Source organism: Sorghum bicolor, chromosome 6, assembly GCF_000003195.3.
Source record: "Sorghum bicolor cultivar BTx623 chromosome 6, Sorghum_bicolor_NCBIv3, whole genome shotgun sequence".
Lineage (NCBI taxonomy): Eukaryota > Viridiplantae > Streptophyta > Magnoliopsida > Poales > Poaceae > Sorghum > Sorghum bicolor.
In genome coordinates, this window is record NC_012875.2 from 40,853,105 (window position 1) to 40,873,626 (window position 20,522).

Genomic DNA, 20,522 nt, shown 5'->3' on the forward strand with positions numbered 1-20,522 from the left:
TTCCTCATCAGCCCAGCCCACCCACCCGGCCACCCCACTCTCTCTCGCTCAGTCGCTCCCACGTAGACGGAGGCACACAGCTGCGCGCCCGTGCCTCTCCCAGCGCCTCACCTCCTCGCAGCGCCGCTGCCATGCCTCGCGCTTCTCTCACACAGTCTTGTGTCTCGCCTCTCCCAGCGTTGCGCCTCTCCTCCCATCTCCCTCTGGCCGCCGACGCCCTCCTAGCTCGCGCGAACGCCCCCTGTCGTCCTGTGGCCATGTTCAGCTGCCCCTACCCCATCTCCTCCGGTGCCCCGCGATGGCCGGCCGAAGATCGAGCGCCGCCGCGACTTCGTCCTCTTCCCCGGAGGCTAGAGCTTCAGCGGCGTCGTCGAACACGTCGACGGCTACCACCACCTCCCACGGCTGCCTCTTTCCCACGTGCGCGTGCTCGGCACGGCGGCACACCGTGCTCTTGGCATGGCCCCACGGCCCACGGGCCGTGCCTTAGGCCGGAGGCCAGGTACGAGCACGGCACGGCCAGCATGGTGGCCCGTTGAGGCACGACCCCCGCCGGCACGGCCCGATGGCCATCTATACCAAAATGGCGGATGGGGATGTGTACTACAGTGATGTAGCATCACAGATCCATAGTAGCCACATGTACGACGTGTACTGTAGTTATAGTACATTAGTTCATACACTTGGAAGTAATAAGTTGGATACATCGAGTTCCATTGTTGTATATTTCTATATACGCGTACTATATATATGCATGTATACTCTTGGTGCTCCGTGACGGTGACGAGCGTACGAGTCACGTACGGGCTCACGTCCCCAGCAGCCCTTGCTGACGACGACACATCCCACGCATGACGGCCGCCGCCGCGTGCTTCTCCTGAGCGGCACTCAGCTCCCCGCCGCCGCCGCCGCCTCCTCCTCCCGCGCACGCGAAGAAGCACTTCACGGTCTCCATGATGTAGCTGGTCAGCTTCGTCGCGCACTCCACCGGGCAGTCCGCGGGGTTCCCCCCGTCCCCGACGCCGCCGCGCTCGGGGTCCGGGTCGGGCTCTCCTCCGGCGCCGGCCTGTGCCACGGCGAGTATGGCCATGGCGATGAAGAGCAGGGAGCTGCAGGCAGGACGACGACGACGGACAGCGGCCATCGTCGCTAGCTGTTATGGGTTCGTGATTTGTGAATGCTGATCGATGTCGAGGAGGACATCGCGGCATCTTTTTATACAGCCAGCAACATGGGATCACGCGCATATCCGACGACAGAGGACTTTGGTATGGCTTCTTGGGCTGTGTTGGTGTCGGAAGCACGCGCGTACTACACGGATACTTTGCCGGCAGCATGACACGACGAACGTGTGAAGAAGAGTACACGCAGGGGATGTGTTGTTGCTATACTCAGTACTTTGCATCAAATAAAAAAACTTGGAAACTAGTAAAATCTCAATAGTTGAGATGGCCGAGTTGGTCTAAGGCGCCAGATTAAGGTTCTGGTCCGAAAGGGCGTGGGTTCAAATCCCACTCTCAACAATTTATATGATTTTTTTTTCATTTTACCTCCAACAACAATTTATATGTTTTTTTTCATTTTACCTCCAACCAAATCCCACTCTCAACAATTTATAGATTTTTTCATTTTACCTCGGATCAAATCACACTCTCAACAATTTATAATTTTTCCCATTTTACCTCCAATAAAATCACACTCTCAACAATTTAATGTTTTTCCCATTTTACATCCAATCAAATCACACTCTCAACAATTTATAGCTTTTTTTCATTTTACGTCCAATCAAATCACACTCTCAACAATCTATTATTTGTTTTCAATTTATCTCCATTTTTAACATTCCCCCTTTATTTACCAACACCTCTGTTTCATTTTCCTCCAACATTTTTAATACTTCCTCCCCCAAACTATAAAACCGGATATTCTACCCTCTGAACTTTCAAAACCGGTCAAATAAGCCCCTTGAGTGGTTTTAGATGGTGGTTTTGTCTTTTTCTTTTTATTTATTTTTGCCAAAATTTTGAAAAATCATAATAAATCATAGAAAAAACATAAAAATAAAAGTTTAATTTTGTTGGACTCCTGATGAGTAGATCTATACATTGACTATATAATATGGTATACTTTAATACAAAGTTTTTCCTGTAGATTTAAATCTATATTTTTCTATAATTAATTCGAATAATTTATATATGTAGTTCCTATGGTCCAATAGTGGTAAACTTTTTATGGTAGACTCATTATTGTATGATTGAACTATGGTAAAAATTTCATACTCATTGGATCACGTATAACTTAGTTATAGATAAAGCATAGATTTAACAAGAATAAAGCTAAACAAATCTATAACTAAGTTAGATAAAGCATAGATTTAACAAGAATAAAGCTAAACAAATCTATAACTAAGTTTTACGTGATCCAATGGGTACGAAACTTTTACCATAGTTCAAACATATAATAATGAGCTCACCATAAAAATTTTACCACAATTGAACCAGAGTAACTACATATATGAATTATTCTTATTAATTATAGAAAAACATAGATTTAAAGCTACAACAAAATTTTGTACTAAAGTATATCATATTATATATTCATTGTGTAGATCTACTCATCAGGAGTCCAACAAAATTAAATTTTTCATTTTATAATTTTTTTGTGATTTATTATGATTTTTCAAAGATTTAGCAGAAATAAATAAAAAGGAAAAAGACAAGAATTAGCAGAAACCTCCAACTGACGTAGAACCAATGGTGCATGATGGTACGTAGGAGTGTGTTTCCTTGCTATGGGCTAAACTTAGAGTAGATTGGGCATAACAGAGGCTCGGGGAGGCCCTCTCCTGAGCCAAATATAGGGGGTCCGAAGTACTTCCTAAAATATACAATTATATCTTTTTCTCAAAGTATATGTATCTTGACATGTTTGATGGTTGGATTGATCATCATCATATAATGACCGCCACAAGCTCTCCCATACTTAGCTTGCTCGTAATTGCAATTATGAAACCTAACTTCAAAAAATATGATGCTAGCATAAAGTTTATTCCATGACGTTTCTTGTACTGTGGATTTCAAGTGGCTACTATACGATTGAGAAGCAGAATGATGTTGACATAAAGTCATGACCATCTTTCCAACAAGTATACTTGGAGGTTTTTTTTTTACATTTTGTAATAAAAATATAACTCCATTTTTCTCCTCAAACGGTACTCTCAAGTCGATGCAGAGGTGATTGAAATCTCACCAAGGCACCATTGTTTTGCCTCCGATCCTACTTAGATTTTGACCCTTTGGCCACACTATGCATTGCAACGATACAAAATTGGTTACAACACATAGATGTTGTTGCCACCTTTTTTTTGTGACAATAGTATACAATATTGCCATGATTATATTTGTGTTGTGATTTCCATGAAAATCGTGGCAATAACAAGATTGGTTGCAAGTAGTTGCGAACATCGCCACAATATGATCTGGATGTGATAAATTTGATTTTAATTGCAATATCTAGGTGTTATTGTCACTATTTGACACCACAAGCAGCATCCAAGCTCCTTGCTGCTGCTACTGCTTGCCAGAAACGGGTCGGTTCCATCAGAATCGAATTCACTTGCAACTCACAACCACCAAGCACCAGCACCAACCACATATGATCATCATTATTCGTATGCATAATGCGGCATTCATCATATGACGCGAATATGTGTGGTGTTAGTAGACTGACAGAGTGAGTTATAGTAGAAAAAAATAGATTCATCTACAAGTGGTTCAGCTTTTTCCTAAGCAAGGATGGAGCCTTCAAGTGAGGATTGATTGAGCGTGCTTTTCGCTACTCATGCTAGAGTACTTTTTTAATCATTTGCGCTATTATTGTCTCACTTATGGTCAGCATTAAGCCACAAGTCAATACCCCGAGAGATAGGGTGGGGGTGGGGGGTTGCTTAAGAGATTTGTTCTTTTTAGCACTAAGGAGGACATGAATATGGTCTTGAACTCATCGAACCTGAGCACGCCGTCGCCGTCGAGGTCAAACCTTCAGATCTGGCACGTCACTCATCAACGTCCCGGTGCACGTCGAGTCTAGCAACCATCTGCCCAAGGTTGGAGGGGGTGGTGCAACCCTGCGGGCCCTCCTCTCAGAGCACATTCGGGACGCCTACGCCACCAGACGTGCGAACTCAGTGGCGTCCAGGAGGCCATCACTGCCCACGTCTGCCGATGCCACCAGCACCTCTTCCCCCAGCATCGCTCATAGATTGTCGAGATCCGCCCGTCCACATCCATGTCGGCGACTCAGGGCCCGTTTGATTTTTGAGCTATGGGAGGCCAAGCTCATGAGCCAGGTTGTGGCTAGCCACGACCAGGCTCAAGTGGTACGAATATCATGTTTGATTTGCTTGTTCCTTCATAGCCGAGCTCTACTGAGAATGTGTTTGTTTGCAAAAGTACAGTGAGCCTGGACCTGAACATGGTGACTTTACCACCTCAAAATCGTCTTTGGTATTTCATCGAACATATGGAGGACATCGGTTCGGTGAGCTCCGTGCGGTCTGGTGAGCTCCTCCTCCTACCGCCCTGGTCGGGGATGCGTGGATCCCCAAGAACGACATCGAGGCCTGCCGTGTGGTGGTGCACCTCGAGGAGGGGGAGACGAGGTGGACCTGTCGCGCCTTACGGTGGTGAAGGCCATAGGCCGCATGGGTAGAGGTCACGGGAGCGAGGGGCGGGGAGAGGGATGGGGAGGGCACCCCCGCGGCGGCGGCGTCATCGAACAGCAGGGGGAAAGGTGGACTCACGTGGTGGCCAGTGGGGTGAAAGTGGAAGGCCATGGCCATGAGTGGCAAGCTACGGGAGGTGACCGGAGCACTCGTTTCAGCACTCACGCGAGCTGCTACGCGCTCTAGTGAGCCTAGCCGCCTAAAAACGAACCTTCATTGTGTTTTTCGGGAGCCAGCAGAAAGAAGAAAATTTGCATGCCACGAGTTTACCCGAAAACTAGGCCAAGTGAATTAAGTAAGAGAGAAGAATTTTTGCATGCCACGAGTCTAGCCGAAAACTAGACCAAGTGAATCAAGCAACAGTTGTAGCCAAAGGGTCTGACCAGGGAATTTTGGCCCATATCAAAGGCAGAGAATTTTGGCCCATATCAAAGGCGCCCTGAGGCTCCTACACGGCCTCGCACAAGGCCATCTGCAGCGCCCACAGTGATTTTGTCGGGAAAAAAGTTCACTTCAGGTCCCTTAACTTTTACAAAAGTCTAATTTTTATCTCTAAATTCTAAAACCAGACAAAATACATCCCTCAACTTTTAAAATCGTGCACATTACATCCTTGACCTGGTTTTGAAAGTGGTTTTGTCTTTTTCTTTTTATTTATTTTGGCTGAATTTTTTGAAAAATCACAGTAAATCACATAAAAATCATAAAATAAAAAACTCAATTTTGTTGAACTTCAGATGAGTAGATCTAGTATAATTTTTTTGATGCAGCTTTAGATCTATGCTTTTTTTGTAATTAATTAGACTAATTATAGCTACAGTTTCTATGGCCCAATTGTGATGAAATTTATATGGTGGGCTAATTATTCTATGATTCAGTTGTAGTAAAAATTTCATACTCATTGGATCATGTATTACTTAGTTATAGATTTATTTAGGTTTATGCTTGTTAAATCTTAATAAATCTATAACTAAGTTATACATGATCTAATGAGTATTAAATTTTTACCACAATTTAAACATATAATAATTAGCCCAACATAAAAAATTCATCATAATTGGACCATATAAACTATAGCTATGAACTATTCTAATTAATTATAGAAAAACACAGATCTAAAGCTACAACAAAAACTTTCTACTAAAGCAATAAAGTATACCATATTATATGTTCATTATGTAGATCTACTTATCTAGAGTCCAATAAAATCTGATTTACTATTTTATGAATTTTATGTGATTTACTATAATTTTACAAATATTCAGCCAAAATAAATAAAAATGAAAAAGAAAAAACAGACTTCAAAACCGCTCATAAGAGACGTAATATGCACGGTTTCGAAAGTTGAGGGATGTATTTTACCCGGTTTTGAAGTTCAAGAATGGAAAACAGACTTCGCGAAAGTTGAGGGACCTAATGTGGACTTCTTCCTAATTGAATCAAAGTGCTATCCACAACAATCGATGGCCCAGAAGTCACTTGCTAGAGCAAAGGAAAGCGGCGAAAAAGTCCACTTTAGGTCCCTTAATTTTCACGAAAGTCTAATTTTCATCCGTGAACTCTAAAACTAGACAAAATATATCCCTCAACTTTTTAAACCGTGCACATTACATCCTTGACCTGGTTTTGAAAGCGGTTTTGTCTTTTTCTTTTTATTAATTTTGGCTGAATTTTTTGAAAAATCACAGTAAATCACATAAAAATCATAAAATAGAAAACTCAATTTTATTGAACTTCAGATAAGTAGATCTACACATTAAATATATAATATAGTATATTTTAGTACAATTTTTTATGCAGCTTTAGATCTATGCTTTTATTGTAATTAATTAGACTAATTATAGCTACAGTTTCTATGATCCAATTGTGATGAAATTTATATGGTGGGCTAATTATTCTATGATTCAGTTGTAGTAAAAATTTCATACTCATTGGATCATGTATTACTTAGTTATAGATTTATTTATGTTTATGCTTGTTAAATCTTAATAAATCTATAACTAAGTTATACATGATCTAATGAGTATTAAATTTTTACCACAATTTAAACATATAATAATTAGCCCAACATAAAAAATTCATCATAATTGGACCATATAAACTATAGCTATGAAGTATTCTAATTAATTATAGAAAAACATAGATCTAAAGCTACAACAAAAACTTTCTACTAAAGCAATAAAGCATACCATATTATATGTTCATTGTGTAGATCTACTTATATGGAGTCCAACAAAATCAGATTTACTATTTTATGAATTTTATGTGATTTACTATAATTTTACAAATATTTAGCCAAAATAAATAAAAATGAAGAAGACAAAACCGCTCGTAACCATGTCAGGGACGTAATATGCACGGTTTTAAAAGTTGAGGGATGTATTTTATCCGATTTTGAAGTTTAAGGATAAAAACAGACTTTCACGAAAATTGAAGGTAAGTGGACTTCTTTCTTTTGCCGGCGGTGGTGGCCACGGAATTTTGCCGACGGTGGTGGCCACGGAATTTTGGCCCATATCAATGGCAGGGAATTTATCAAAGGCAGGGAATTTTGGCCCATATCAAAGGCGCCCAGAGGCTCCTGCACGGCCTCGCACAAGGCCAGCTGCAGCGCCTGCAGTGATTTTGCCGGCAGTGGTGGCCACGCAACTCTGGCCGGCAGAGGTTGCTCTCCCTGCCACAGCGGCGGCGATCGGACAAGACCAGCCTCGGAGACAGCATACTCCAACGCAGGCCGGCGGAATCGCGTCCACACCGACAAGCAGGTCGAGACCGTCGAGTAGAAGGGGCAAAATCATCTTTTACAAAGGAAAAAAAAAGGCATCCAACCGAATAGACAGAAAACGCTAACGGCAGTGGCACATGGGACACGGAAAAAATTCAAACTTTTTTAGTGGCGCACAGCTAAAAGTCTCTAAAACCAGCATTTGACAAGTGGCGGAGCCAATTACAACCATCCTTTGCAAAGGATCAGAATTCGCTAGGTCAGGTTCCAAAATAACCAGGACAGCAATGGCAGTCACTCTTCCTCGCCAAATTTTACATATATATATATATATATATATAAGATCAGCTGCTTCAACTTGCTTGACCTTCTCCAAAAGATCGGACCAAACTAGGATTCTTTCGATAGGGTGGTTTACTTAGGCATCACTTGCCATTCTTTCGATAGGGTGGTTTACCCCTCTGGCTGTTCTTCCCTCGTAGCATTGCCATTGTCGGGCCAAGGGCGCTGCTCCTGAGGGCTCTGTAAGACCAAGCTGACGTACTAGCATTTTGTTTCCATGTTCCCCAGCCATTTTCCTGAACGTCGACCTTATCACTGGGCTCATCATTCTTTTCCCAAACCGTGCTCTCTGACTTTCCTGCATTAGCGTATCCAAATTATTGTATAACAAAAATGCTTGGTATGAAACCAAAATACTTCAAGGGGCAGTGCTTGGTATGAATTATTGTACCTAATTTGCGTTCTTCATCTTTAGTGTTGTTTGCCACCAAGGGTGATTTCTGTCTCCCAATATTGCCTTCAAGTTTGCGTTCTTCATCTTTAGTGCTGTTTGCCACCAAGAGTGATTTCTGGCTCACAATATTGCCTTTATTTTTGTGTAAGGTAACTGGCCTTCCAGCCAGTGCTGAGGGAGTACTGGCAGCCCCTAGCACTGGTTCAGCACCCTTCAGCAGCCTTACATCAAGAAGTGAAGAGTACTCGATCTGCAGAAGATATTAAGCATGACACATTCCAGGTTAGACTAGCTGGTAACAAAGCTAGAAAGTAGAGAACTATTGATTACCTCCAAGGAGCCATCTTCCTTGTATGGTGACAAGTCCGCAAGCATATCTGACTCGTCCTTGTTTTCTTTTTCCTCGATGGTGATTGGATACTTTTGAACGGGTAAGAGAATGATACGGGATGATACGGGATCATATATAAGAACTTTTCCGACCTGAAATAGCAGGGTGAGACATGACTTAGTTTTGCCAAAATTCAACCCTGACAATTAGTCCAATATTCGCCATGCTTTTTATTTACAAGTTTTCCCAAGCCCTAAGCATGCAGAAGTTGCTCAGTCCAGTTTGCACTAATATCACTTATGTTTCAAACAACCCTGAGAAAAAAGTACTTAGACAATGCAAATGAGATTATATCATACACGGTACGAAGACAGCTCCGGACACAACATGGAAGACAGCTCAACCAATCTGTAGGCAATCAGATCTCCCTCCTGCAAGGTCCGAAAGACAGGTAAACTCTTGAATGAGGGAAAAAACGCAAGGGAACTGTGATGTTGCCTCATTATTCAATTTCTTAAGGATATACTACCTCTGTCCCAAAAAGAATGTTAAAAAAATAAATAAAAAGCTTTAGTAACCTTGTGCCTTAATCTAGATTCTACCAACGACACTTTTCTGAATTCAAGCATGAGAACAGATAGCCGTTTTGGAACCTCTAGTCCTTCCTTTCAATAGAGAGAAAACACTCATTATAGTACTTAATGTACTGACTTGTTGAAAGTAACTATATCTCACAATTACTTCTATGATAGAATAGTTAACCCCCACATTATGTATTAGACAGTAAGTTTGCCAAGCACAAGAACAGACAATTAGAGGCTTAATCTCCAAACTGTTAGTTATTCATTTTCAGCCATTATTAATATTCATTGTAGTACACAACATATGTTGATTCAGCATAAGATACAAATTATCAACCAATTGCATGTATGACAGATAAGTTAATTATCAACTGATCAAGCATATGGCAGACATGTTCAATTGTTTCATAGCAAATGTTAGAATGAACACAGAATTGTATCTTCTACCCGTGTGGCAAGATTATCTTATTCCCTCACATACAAATACAAGAAAAGCCTATCAATATCCATGCTTTTTCAAGACAGCATCCTCTTTCTGGGTTTATATATTGGCAAATGTTAGAATGGACACAGATTGTCTCTTCTACTCTTGTGGCAAGATTATCTTATTCCCTCGCATACAAATACAAGAAAAGCCTATCTATATCCATGTTTTTGCAAGACAGTATCCTCTTTCTGGGTATATATATTCATATATTATTCTATTTAATTCCTGAACATGTGATGTAATCAGTAGCCTCCCATCCCAAGTAAAACAATTGAAATACCTTTGGAAGACGCGTTAGGGGGTACAAGCTCTCAAAATCGAAAGGTTCACCACTAGACTTTTCTTCATTAGCAACACTTTTCACACTGGACATCTCAATATTACTGCCTTCATTGTTCCTTCGATTACTGACAGCACAAAAGTCATTTTTAGTAACCTTAATGTCCATGACATGATTGTTAACTTCTGTGTCGCTTCCAGCTATTCCTGCATGATAGCCAATATCAGCACTTTTCTTGTTTGAGCTATTCATTCCCCACTTCTGGCCCTTCTTTTTGCTCATTGTTGCACTCCATTGGAATGTGCCCTGAAGCCACAAGAAAATAACAATGGGACAGCGAGTCCAACCAATTGCTGGCCATTTTTCCATGTTTTCAGGTTAGGGAAGAAACTACAATATTTCATATTATCTGGATCCCAACCAATCGTGAAAATTCAACAATGCTATTACTCCCCTAATTATATTCTGAAACGAAATGATGGTAGCATTAATTGTGAATCTGTGATTATATCATTATGAGCTAGGGAAAATATCAGGTGTACAAGATCATACTGGCGAACATACACAAACCTTGTACATTAGATCAAACTTGAGTGTGGCCCAAGTGAGACGTGAGAATACCTCTGTCCCTCTTATTGACCATTTTCATTTGACCATATATTCTACATACAAGAATCTTTTGACCATATATTCACTAATGCACTATTATGCATTTGATATTCCTCGATAAGAGATGACAATCTCAGCGACATAAAAAAAAGAACTGTACCTAAAAGGTCAATTTCATAATGACATCCAATGGCCTAAAAATTGTTAGCTATTTTTAGCAAAGGCAGAAATTACGATGAAGAGAACCAGAGAAACTGTAATGAACCTGTAATTCCTTTGCTGGCGATTTGTTGGGTTCTCCACCTGCAAACAGAGTATATATGTTACTTGCCTTTAACAAAACACATGGACATCAAGTAGCAACTGAAGATTTTAACATTGCTCCATCATGCCAGCCCTAAGAATAGCTTTGACTTCCAACTTCCATCCAAAATGCTTAGGTTTCATACAGCGCACTACTAAAAAAAATCAAACTTCTTATTTCTTAATTTTAGCTGCAATACATGTATTATGAATGCGGACACACTTATTTATCAATGGTGATGATTCTTACTGCAAACAAATCAGTAGCTCACAACGAGAGTACTGCAATGTGTAGGAAAATTAGAGGTGTTATGATAGTCTCAAGGGGAATTGTTATGAAACTGACTATGATATTATATTTATCTGTTATCAGTGGTGCCGTATCTTTCTTTGCCAACAGAAAGAAAATAATGTTGCTTTGTACCAGTTTTAATTGCCAAACTCATTGAACTACTGAATTTGCCTGTTGCCTTCCCTATATGCTCATCGTTTAGTCCAGAACATAGTTTTTCTTTTTCCCCACAAAGTGTATTACTGTTAAATGTTAGGAAAGCATGCCGTTCATACGCGGAATAGTTTTAGCTGGGCCTGATGTCTAAAAACACACTTTGTTGGTCAGATATTAGTGGTTGATTTGCCACACATGTTAAGCCCTTTGTGCTTAAATGCATGTGCTCGTCTAGGGACCTCTAAATTATGTTTCATACAATTATTGTAGTTCCATAGTTGTGAAGTAATGAAATTCAGGATGGAAAAAAATGTTATGAAGACAGGATGTAGGTCAGCAACATTTTGTATTTCCGACTAATGACAAAAACACAAATAACATTGCACTTCATTAATATCACAGTCACAGAGGCGCATATAGAAATATAAGCATGTGCCTGGTTGCATGTGTATGCTGCACATACAAATATGAAGAAACATGAGACAGTTATTCAAAGCATACGCAAGCAAGCATTCAGGACTATCCGATCACTATTTCCACCTCTAACAAGATCATGAACAGATTTCCCATGTGGTAAACCCAGCCAAGTAATGCATAGATTTGAATTAACACAAAAAACAAAGAGGGGAAGGGGAGTTCTATCAAGATACAGAAAGAATAGAAGATTAAGATGCAGCCACAGGAGTTGGCAAATTCCTGTACATTAGATTCTTTATTATGGGTAGAGCTATACCTGCTGGTTCAAAGCGAATGTGACCAGGACGAACCACGACTGGGACAATCTCTTCCGACGTATCAGATTCTTCCTCATCTGCTTTGAGGCTTGAAAAATGAACATGTGATCCATTTTGATTGCTTGATGGGACAGGCAAGCCATCTTGATTGCTTGATGATGGAAAATCAGCGACTATTGGTGAATCTTCATGCACATTCTGCAGTATACATACATGAATATATTGATCAGCACAAGTGCACAACATAAATATAGCAGCTTGGTCAACAGAACATTCAGTCAGCTATTGGAATGTTGTTCTAAGTGCAAACGTGCATACCATGAAAGTTGATGCATCCAACAACCGGAATACAATAGAAGGATAATAATAATGTTTTTGTCATAAACTGCAGTAATTTTCCCCACTAAGATTTCACATAAAGCAAGAATCTAACCCTCAATCCCTGCATGTCCACATGTGCAACTCCTACAACTTCTCCGCCAATCGTCAGACACCCCACCATATTGTCTCCTTCACTAAGGGAGTAAGGTATGTAGGGAGGACACCAGCAAAGAGAAATATTCCATCTAGATGGGGGACATCCCCGTACCTGTGGGCCATCTCTGTTTGAGTCCGTCTCTGTGGGCATCCTCTAGACATGTGAGCGGGGAGCAGGTGGGCAGCACAGTGGCGGAGTAGGGAGGCGGCGGCTAGATGGGGGTGGTGAGAGGGACAGATTCAGGTCAGCGCAGAGGAGGGCCGCTGTCACTATAGGTGGGCGGGCGGAGGTGCACCACCAGGTGGAGCCAGGCGGAGGCAGAGGCTGGTGTGCATGAAAATGAAGGAGGAAGAAGTAAAAGGTGGCGGATGTCTGGGGCCCACGTTGACGGCAACCAACGGATTCAAAACAGTCCATCCATCCATCCTCTCCCTCTCCATCCCTCCTACCAAACGCAGAACAAGGACGACCCATCCCCTCAACCAAGCAAAAATGGGATCACCTCAACCCAGAAAACTAGAACGGACCTGTTCCGTCCTGTCCCACCTTGTCCCCAGACCAAACACTACCTATCTTTTGACACATTCAAGACATAGATGCTTTGAGTTCTGAACTTGCTACAGTACGCTTCACTTTTTGGAACCTTGCCCCAAAGAGGTTGTGTACCATTGGTCTTATTGCTGTGAACTTAGTTGGTGTGGGTTGCGTGTGCATTTTGTGTGGTGTAGTGCATTTCAGTATTCCTTGACAAAATGACACAGCTCTTCTGTACCGTTCGAGAAAAAAATTACCTTTTCTGATGGTAATTTTCCTGTCTGTCTCATTAGCCTTTTAATTTTTTTGCGACGAGCACTTCGACTCTCCAACTGACAAGGCAAAAATACAAAGCAAAGAGTTACAGATGTTAACTAAATTAAAATATTTTGGCATAACTCTTACATCATAAACTAAGAACTGAAATTTTTATATTGATTAACAAATCAAATGAAGGGGAAATAGAACAGAATTAAGCCCAGTATCAAATCTTAATGAAGCTGGGATACGTATGGGCCTCAGCACGCAGGAATGAACAAGATAGGACTATGAGAAGAAAAAAAAAACTTAGCCTTACCAATACAATAAACAAAACTACAAAAGATAACCAAAAACTTAGCGTTACCAATACAATAAACAAAACTACAAAAGGTAACCTGAATCAAGTATATGTGAAAGGGTTCAGGAAACACAGAAGTACATAGATAGGTAACATCTTCAGTGATACAAGGCATGGGCTAAGAGCACATTCAAGAACTATTGCAGCAGCACATGACTATTACCTTGGTTTTGCCTGGCATTGCGTTTTAGAGTAGCTTCATTAGAAACACATTTATGGCACTCCTTTTGGAAATATTGGATAATTAGCAATAGCAGACTACCTCAAAGATACATGCAGACAGTTCCACTACATTTTTTAAAAAATAGAACTGTGTTTCACTAAACTAATTGCAAAACAAACTAAGGTGAGCTTGATGTTGCTCCAACATTTTTTAAGGACCTCTTCTGTACTTCATTTTGCACTTGTGCTAAATGAAAACCCCTTTTAATGAACCAGTCCCATCAGACCAACAAACAGTTAGGCCTAAGTAAAAAATGAAGGACCAAATACAATGTTAGCTTTCATCCTGATTAAGAAAGGGTGTACTGGCATCAAACTTTTAATTTAATATAAATAAAGGCAGCAAATATAAGAGGATTGAAAGCCTAACAAAAAGGCCCAAAAAAACATGTTTTATTATTATTGTAATATAATATTGATTCCTAATTCCTATTATGCACACATTTGGGACACCATTTATACCAGCATATCAAGCGGACCAGCCTGACAAGCCCAGAAAAGTAGGACTCTGGCAGGAGCTGCCCATTGCCTGCATTTCCTTTTTCCGTATAAAACAGCATTAGGAAAAGAAAATTATTGAACTACTCGATACAAAACAAAAAACGCCACATGAAAAGATAGCATTAAAAGGTATACATGAAAGATATTTGATATTTGACATGATGCATATTTTGCAATGAGGTAAAATAGATTAGCCATCAGCATCGTAATGGATACTTACCATCTGCGAATAAAAAATTGGTGATCATAACACACAACCACGAAATTGGATATAATCAAGCAGAGTCAAACACTCGACACATCAGGAGCAGCATTATGATTCATGCATACCTTTGTTGTGTCACTTTGAGCATTAGAGTCTACCACCTTTGCCTCACATTTCAACTCGGTTTGATTGTTCCTAAAAAAAACATAATATGAATTGCATGCAGTGATATTGAAGGAGAATATAATTGGTGGAATATTGGATATATTACATTGGGCCTCATGGGCTGATTATATAGGGTACATAGGACATATGGTACTATTCCTATATACTCTAACATCCCCCCGCAGTCACAGCGGGAGCGCTACAGATGATAAGACTGGAGAAGAAGCTGATAAGTAACATCCCCCCACAGTCATAATAGTCGATGCGCCGCGTATGCTGTGGCTAGAGAAGAAGCCGATGAGTCCTCATGCAAGGCAGTAGCCCTTTGTGCCGATGTCGAGGTAGCCGAGCGTAAAGGCGCAGTAGCCGTGGTCGAAGAAGTCGTGCTGAAGATGGCCGAGGTCGACATAGTTATGGTTGGGTTGCGTGTCGATGGAGCTGCAGGCACACAAGGGGCGCCATGGTAATGACGGAGACGCATCGAGGCAGTCGTCGTGGGAGGGGGCGATGCCGAAGTCGACGCAATCAGGGTCGTCGTAGATGTAGATGAAAGACGACGCAATCGAGGTAGACAGGGTAGGAACGGGAGGGTCGATGCCAAAGTTGATGCAGTCAAGCCGCCTGAGCACCAAGGCGCAGCAGGATTTGCCAGAAACGCGTCGGGGACGAAAGCACGCATCGGTGTTGCCAATACCGAGCGTACAAGGGAGAGGGCCCCAACCGTGTGGTTGTGCTGGACGAAGAAGAAGCAATGCTGGAGAAGACGCGTCGGCGAGCAGGTCTTAGCGACGACGCGGGTGGTAGCAGCTCGATGACGAAGACCCAATCAGTAGGATGAATACCTTGTGCAGACGGATGGCGCAGCAGGGATTGCACAGCACAGTCGTCGATGCACAGATGACGGCGATGGAGATGCAACAGCGAAGCATACACACGGACAATAGTGTTGTGCCCCGATGAGGCGACACAACAGCAGCCCTGTTGCTCGGAGAAGATGCACGTAGTACTCGGAGACGGTGTCGATGAAGTCGATGCTGATGCCAGAGTAGAATGCGCGAGGTCGACGGGCGGTGGGCGACTCAATCCCGATCAATGATCGGGCAAAACCAAAAAGAGATACAGCAGCAAACAAGACGACATGACGGCGGCGGTGCGTCTCGATCGGGCGGCACAAGGCGGGTCACGAACACACGGGGTCGAAGGCGCTAACACGGATCGACGAGGTAGAGATGGACAGATCCGCCCGACAACAACGACACCAGATCTGGCTGCCTCCATGGCAGCGCAAGGTCGAGGCGTGTGGCCGGCCCTGGCCGCCACCATGGCAGCATGGGACAGGGCGAGATCCATGTGCCTCCATGCGATGAAGATCAGGTGTCGATGGCGACAGCCGGCGGCGAGCCCGGGGACGAGGCAGCGGTAGCGGCCTGGCAATGACGTAGGGGAGATCCCGATCTGCTGTGCGACGACGACGATGGCAACCGGTAAACAAGGGCGCTGCCCCCGATGAAGATCGACCTCTCCCCGGGGGCACGCAAGGGCTAGGATCTAAACCTAGGCGAATGATACCATGAAGGAGAATATAATTTGTGGAATATTTGATATATTGCATTGGGCCTCATGAGCTTATTATATAGGGTACATAGGACTAACACCTTACGTGGGTACACAATATGGTACTATTCCTATTTACTCTAACAGATATGATAGAACAAACAAGGACCAATACAGTATATAAGACCTTATAGATCCCTGCTGTGGTCAATATATACCTACATCTCATTTTTGTTTACGGACCACGCCACGTACAAACACTCCCCAACTCCAACAAATGACAAAATAAACTTAACATGCAGTTTGCCACTCCTGTTGCATTCCCTCACTCCTCACATGTCTCGTGTTATCTTGAAGACTATCCTGTGTGTAGTCTTTTTTCATGAGCATGTCTGGATCAAGACTGATCTTACCACCACTATACTAAGGAGCACAGCGCAAAACACTTTTTGATATAACAATTGAAGAAATCATCACGACAATGAGGCAAATTTGGGAAAGAAATTGGAACCTTTCACATTTTTTAGAGCATAAAAAAAGAGCCTCTGGCACATAGGATTGCTACAGATATAACAGTGGGCCACTGCCTAAAAAAGTCAAATCTGTCTTAATTCGAGCTTGGCAAAGTTCGCCCATGAACCAAACAATGCAATATGACAAAAAGCAGGGACTTATAAACAGGGTTCTAAGTAGCTATCTATAGATCTTTACGGTCCTTGTTGTGAAGTGGCAAAACCAACAGGAACCTTAAATATCTACACTTCTACAGAACAGCTTAGCTATGTTTACACTACATGGTATAGCTGTGCAATAGCCTTTCTGAACCTATAATGGGAAGCCACGAGAACCACAATTTAAAGGGGTATACTGATTTATACCATTTTAATATACACAAAATTTACTTATTGTTATGCCAAATTTTTGAACAATATTGTGATTTATTGAATTGTTCTTAAGATTAACATGGTTGATAATCAAAACAGAATCAAATACAATGCAAAATCATGACAAAAGTATCACTGAGATCAACTATGTCATTTGTAAGAAAAAAATATATTATGTTGGTGTGGCTTTCCATTAAAATCTTGTTCTTATTAAGACTGTTACAATTAAGGATCTTGTAGACATAACGAACAAAGTGGATTGCCACATGTTGCTGGCGCTCGAAACTTTCGGGTTATGATCATTTGTTTTCCAAACAGACAACTAATTTGTATTTCAAAAACAGAAATAACAAGTTTTGAATCAGAATTTAGCAGAAATTAGGCATTAAAGGAGAGGCACTGGAACAAAGTAGGAAGCAACCAACCCAACAAGCTATTAACCTAAACTCTACCAACAAGCTATTAATCTAAACTCTAGAATAAGCGATAACTAGGGTTAAACTCGCTAGGAACGAACTGCTACATGTTTTTAAAACAACACATAACAACATGAAGATAAACAATGCAGGAATGCAATTCAAACTGGTTATGGTCAATGGGAACAAAACTAGAACTATTTCACAAACCAGAGTGCCTCATAAAACTTAAAAGCAGTAACTGGCATATGCCTTGAGATAATACCCCTCTGATTTTTGCTGCTCCACCAAGGTAGTGGTAGTTTCATATTGTGGAGTTGCTTCCTTAGCTTCAATATCAATAACTGACAACTTCAACTTTTTAGATCCACTTTGTTCCTCCTCGCTGTAATCTATCTGCTTTCCAGATTTTTTCACCTTCAGCCTTTTCCCCCTGCATCTAAGCACCGATGAAAAAGGATAGACATATCACTTAACAGAATATAGATGCAGACATCAATAATTGTTTCATGATTCTAACAGAAAACTTTCATAAGAGCGTAAGTCAGACTATTTGGGTGAGCAAAGCTGGTTTTGGGGATTCAAGAACTCATATAACCCAGTAAACCAGAAAAATGGAGAAGATGTCCGACCAAAGTGATATTCCATAGATGGAAAAGAAAAATGCTAATACTACAACAAACATATAGAAGCATACTTTGAGCTCTCAGGTATTTCTGCAATCCCATCATTCCACTTCCTTTTCGAACTTGTCCCATTGTTTTCTATGCTATGGCTAGCAGTGGCATTTTCTTCAAGCTGGTGATCATGCACCTCTTCTTCTTGGTGTTTACAGCCATCCTTTTGATCCTGGATTGCAAGGATTCTGTCATCAACTGGAAGTGGCTTCTTCTCTATTATCTCATGACCTTGAATACAGTGCACATCATTGTGCCCTACCTGCTTCGTGCAGGATTTTTGTTTAACCCTAGCAATACAAAAGAAAATTGGGGATTGTTGTCATCATTTCTGTGAGAAGTATCCCACTGTTCTGTACTAAAGAGATGCATGATGCAATGAAATATTAAATCAAATATAAGGGATGACTTTTCTGGTAGCTAGAAAATAACTGAGCCTTTCAGTGTAACCATTTTTATGAGCCAAGAAGATATTACTGATTCAAATACAGCATCACTCATTTGATACTGCAGCTCTATGTTATCACTCGACATTATCTGCTCTTTTGTAATACACAATGACCCACGTTTGACTTCAAAGGAAATAGCAACATCATATCATCCAGATTGCACCGCAAGTAAGGACGGAATGAAAGATAATAGACAGGAATAGATCAATCAAACATCCTATCCTAAGCTCCTACTCATACTACCCCTCTTCCCAATAAGCCCTTTCTTCTTCGCCATCGACTTCAACACACGATCGCCGTCAACACACCTCTGCACCTCGCTCATTACGACGGTTCAACAACCCCACTACCATTCCCATGCGGTAGGTGGGCTTCATGTACGCCCCTGTTTGGATCCATAGAGTTAATAGTTAGTTGCTAATAATTAGCTCCTTTGGATCCAAACAGGTCCAGCTAATAGTCTAGCTAATTGTAGCTGAATACTCAACTAACAACTATCTCACTAGTTGGGCCAAACAGAGCTAACTATTAGCAGCTCATGGATCCAAACAGAGATGAAGGTGATAACATAGATTTTAAGCATATGATCAGATGTACAAAATTGCTTGCCATATGGATGTCCCTGATTTTCCAAACAACTATTATTCTGGGAAATAATAGATTCACTAGCGTTTATATCTGTTTGGTTGTTTATTTACCAAGATGGGGATGGTAAGGCAGATAGATTCCCAGGCATCGATCTGCACCCCAGGTGACCGAAATCTGACACCTGGGGATGCACGGTGAGCCAAACTTGCCTGGGCTTGAAGCAAACATGCACAGTGCATTTCACACAGTTCTCTGGGTAGGCACAACAATCCCACGTCCCCAACCTTTCGTCTAAGCCAAGTGGCGAAATATCAAGATGATATAGTGGGAAAACGGAATGACAAAAGATATCGAAAGAACAAATTAGCTCACCAAAGGCAACAGTTACCTTATAATATCGTTGTCCCTGAAAATGCAGGTTGACTCAAATGGTGGCAAGGTAAACCCATCCATCTGCGCACAAGAGAGCATTCACTCATAGTTTACGCACAATGCTCGTCTTTGTACAGAATATAGATATAACAAAGAAATGGAAGGGAAAAATCAGAACATTGTTGTACGAAGCCATTGATTTTGGGGGAAAAGCGCAAGAATGAAGCAATCAAGGTTTCGGGGTGGGGTTTGGGGAGGAACCCCTGCATAAATGGGGGGGGGGGGGGGGGGGGGACGAGAAAGTGGGCCAGGAAGAGAGATGACCAGTCGACGTACCGAGAGCACAACGCCCTGCGGGCAGGTGCGGCGGAGGCGGAAACGAGCTGCGACATGAGCGGCGAGGTCGGCGACGGTGGTGAGCTCCGGGCTAAGAAGAAGCCAGCAGCGCCGAAGGCGTTCATCCCTCTGCGCACGCCGGAGGAGGCGGCTGTTTTCGAAGAGCAGACGGAGCCTCACCGGGGCGGGCTCCGCAGGCGGCGGCCTCGCCATTGGTGGGTGCCGCCAGGTCGGGGAGGAAGGGTTTTAGGTTTCTTTCCCACCCCCTTCTCTTTTGCCAAAAAGTCTAGGTAAGGCCTTGTTTAGGCCTTTTTAGTTCCAAAAATTTTGCAAAATAGAAATAGTAGCACTTTTATTTATATTTGACAAATATTTTATCAAATCATGGATTAACTAGGCTCAAAAGAAATTTTGCAAAATATTTTAAGAACTAAACAAGGTCTTAGTTCAAAAAATTTGGCAAAATGAACACCGGAGCATTTTCGTTTGTATTTGACAAGTACTAGGTGAATTTCTCACGTGTTGCTGCGGGATTTTTTTAAAAATAAATCATTATATACATAGC

The 20,522-nt window shown here is 41.9% G+C and overlaps 2 protein-coding genes and 1 non-coding gene across 3 annotated transcripts; 1 reads left to right on the forward strand and 2 right to left on the reverse strand.

Annotated features, from left to right (window-relative positions):
- LOC110436112 lies at positions 633-1,180 on the reverse strand. The gene has a single exon (XM_021462331.1). The coding sequence runs from the start codon at positions 1,142-1,144 to the stop codon at positions 809-811; it is 336 nt and encodes a 111-aa protein (XP_021318006.1). The 5' UTR covers positions 1,145-1,180; the 3' UTR covers positions 633-808.
- Positions 1,443-1,523, forward strand: TRNAL-AAG. The gene has a single exon. It is a non-coding gene; the product is annotated as a tRNA-Leu (tRNA).
- On the reverse strand, positions 7,593-20,228 carry LOC8070853 (coilin). The gene is made up of 13 exons (XM_021463388.1): positions 19,958-20,228; positions 19,638-19,702; positions 18,233-18,502; positions 17,801-17,974; positions 14,642-14,711; positions 13,227-13,301; positions 11,957-12,155; positions 10,738-10,775; positions 9,864-10,169; positions 8,875-8,946; positions 8,515-8,667; positions 8,182-8,434; positions 7,593-8,088 (listed from the first exon to the last, which is right to left on the reverse strand). The coding sequence occupies exons 1-13, from the start codon at positions 20,168-20,170 to the stop codon at positions 7,874-7,876; spliced, it is 2,103 nt and encodes a 700-aa protein (XP_021319063.1). The 5' UTR covers positions 20,171-20,228; the 3' UTR covers positions 7,593-7,873.

Excerpts from the sequence above, each read along its gene's own strand:
- LOC110436112 (XM_021462331.1), bottom strand. The coding sequence starts at position 1,144 with ATGGCCGCTGTCCGTCGTCGTCGTCCTGCCTGCAGCTCCCTGCTCTTC.
- LOC8070853 (XM_021463388.1), bottom strand. The coding sequence starts at position 20,170 with ATGGCGAGGCCGCCGCCTGCGGAGCCCGCCCCGGTGAGGCTCCGTCTG. Across the intron at positions 17,975-18,232 it reads GAAATACCTGAGAGCTCAAA|ATGCAGGGGGAAAAGGCTGA; the intron begins GTATGCTTCTAT and ends ATCGGTGCTTAG. Across the intron at positions 8,947-9,863 it reads CCCTAACGCGTCTTCCAAAG|GAGGGAGATCTGATTGCCTA; the intron begins GTATTTCAATTG and ends CGGACCTTGCAG.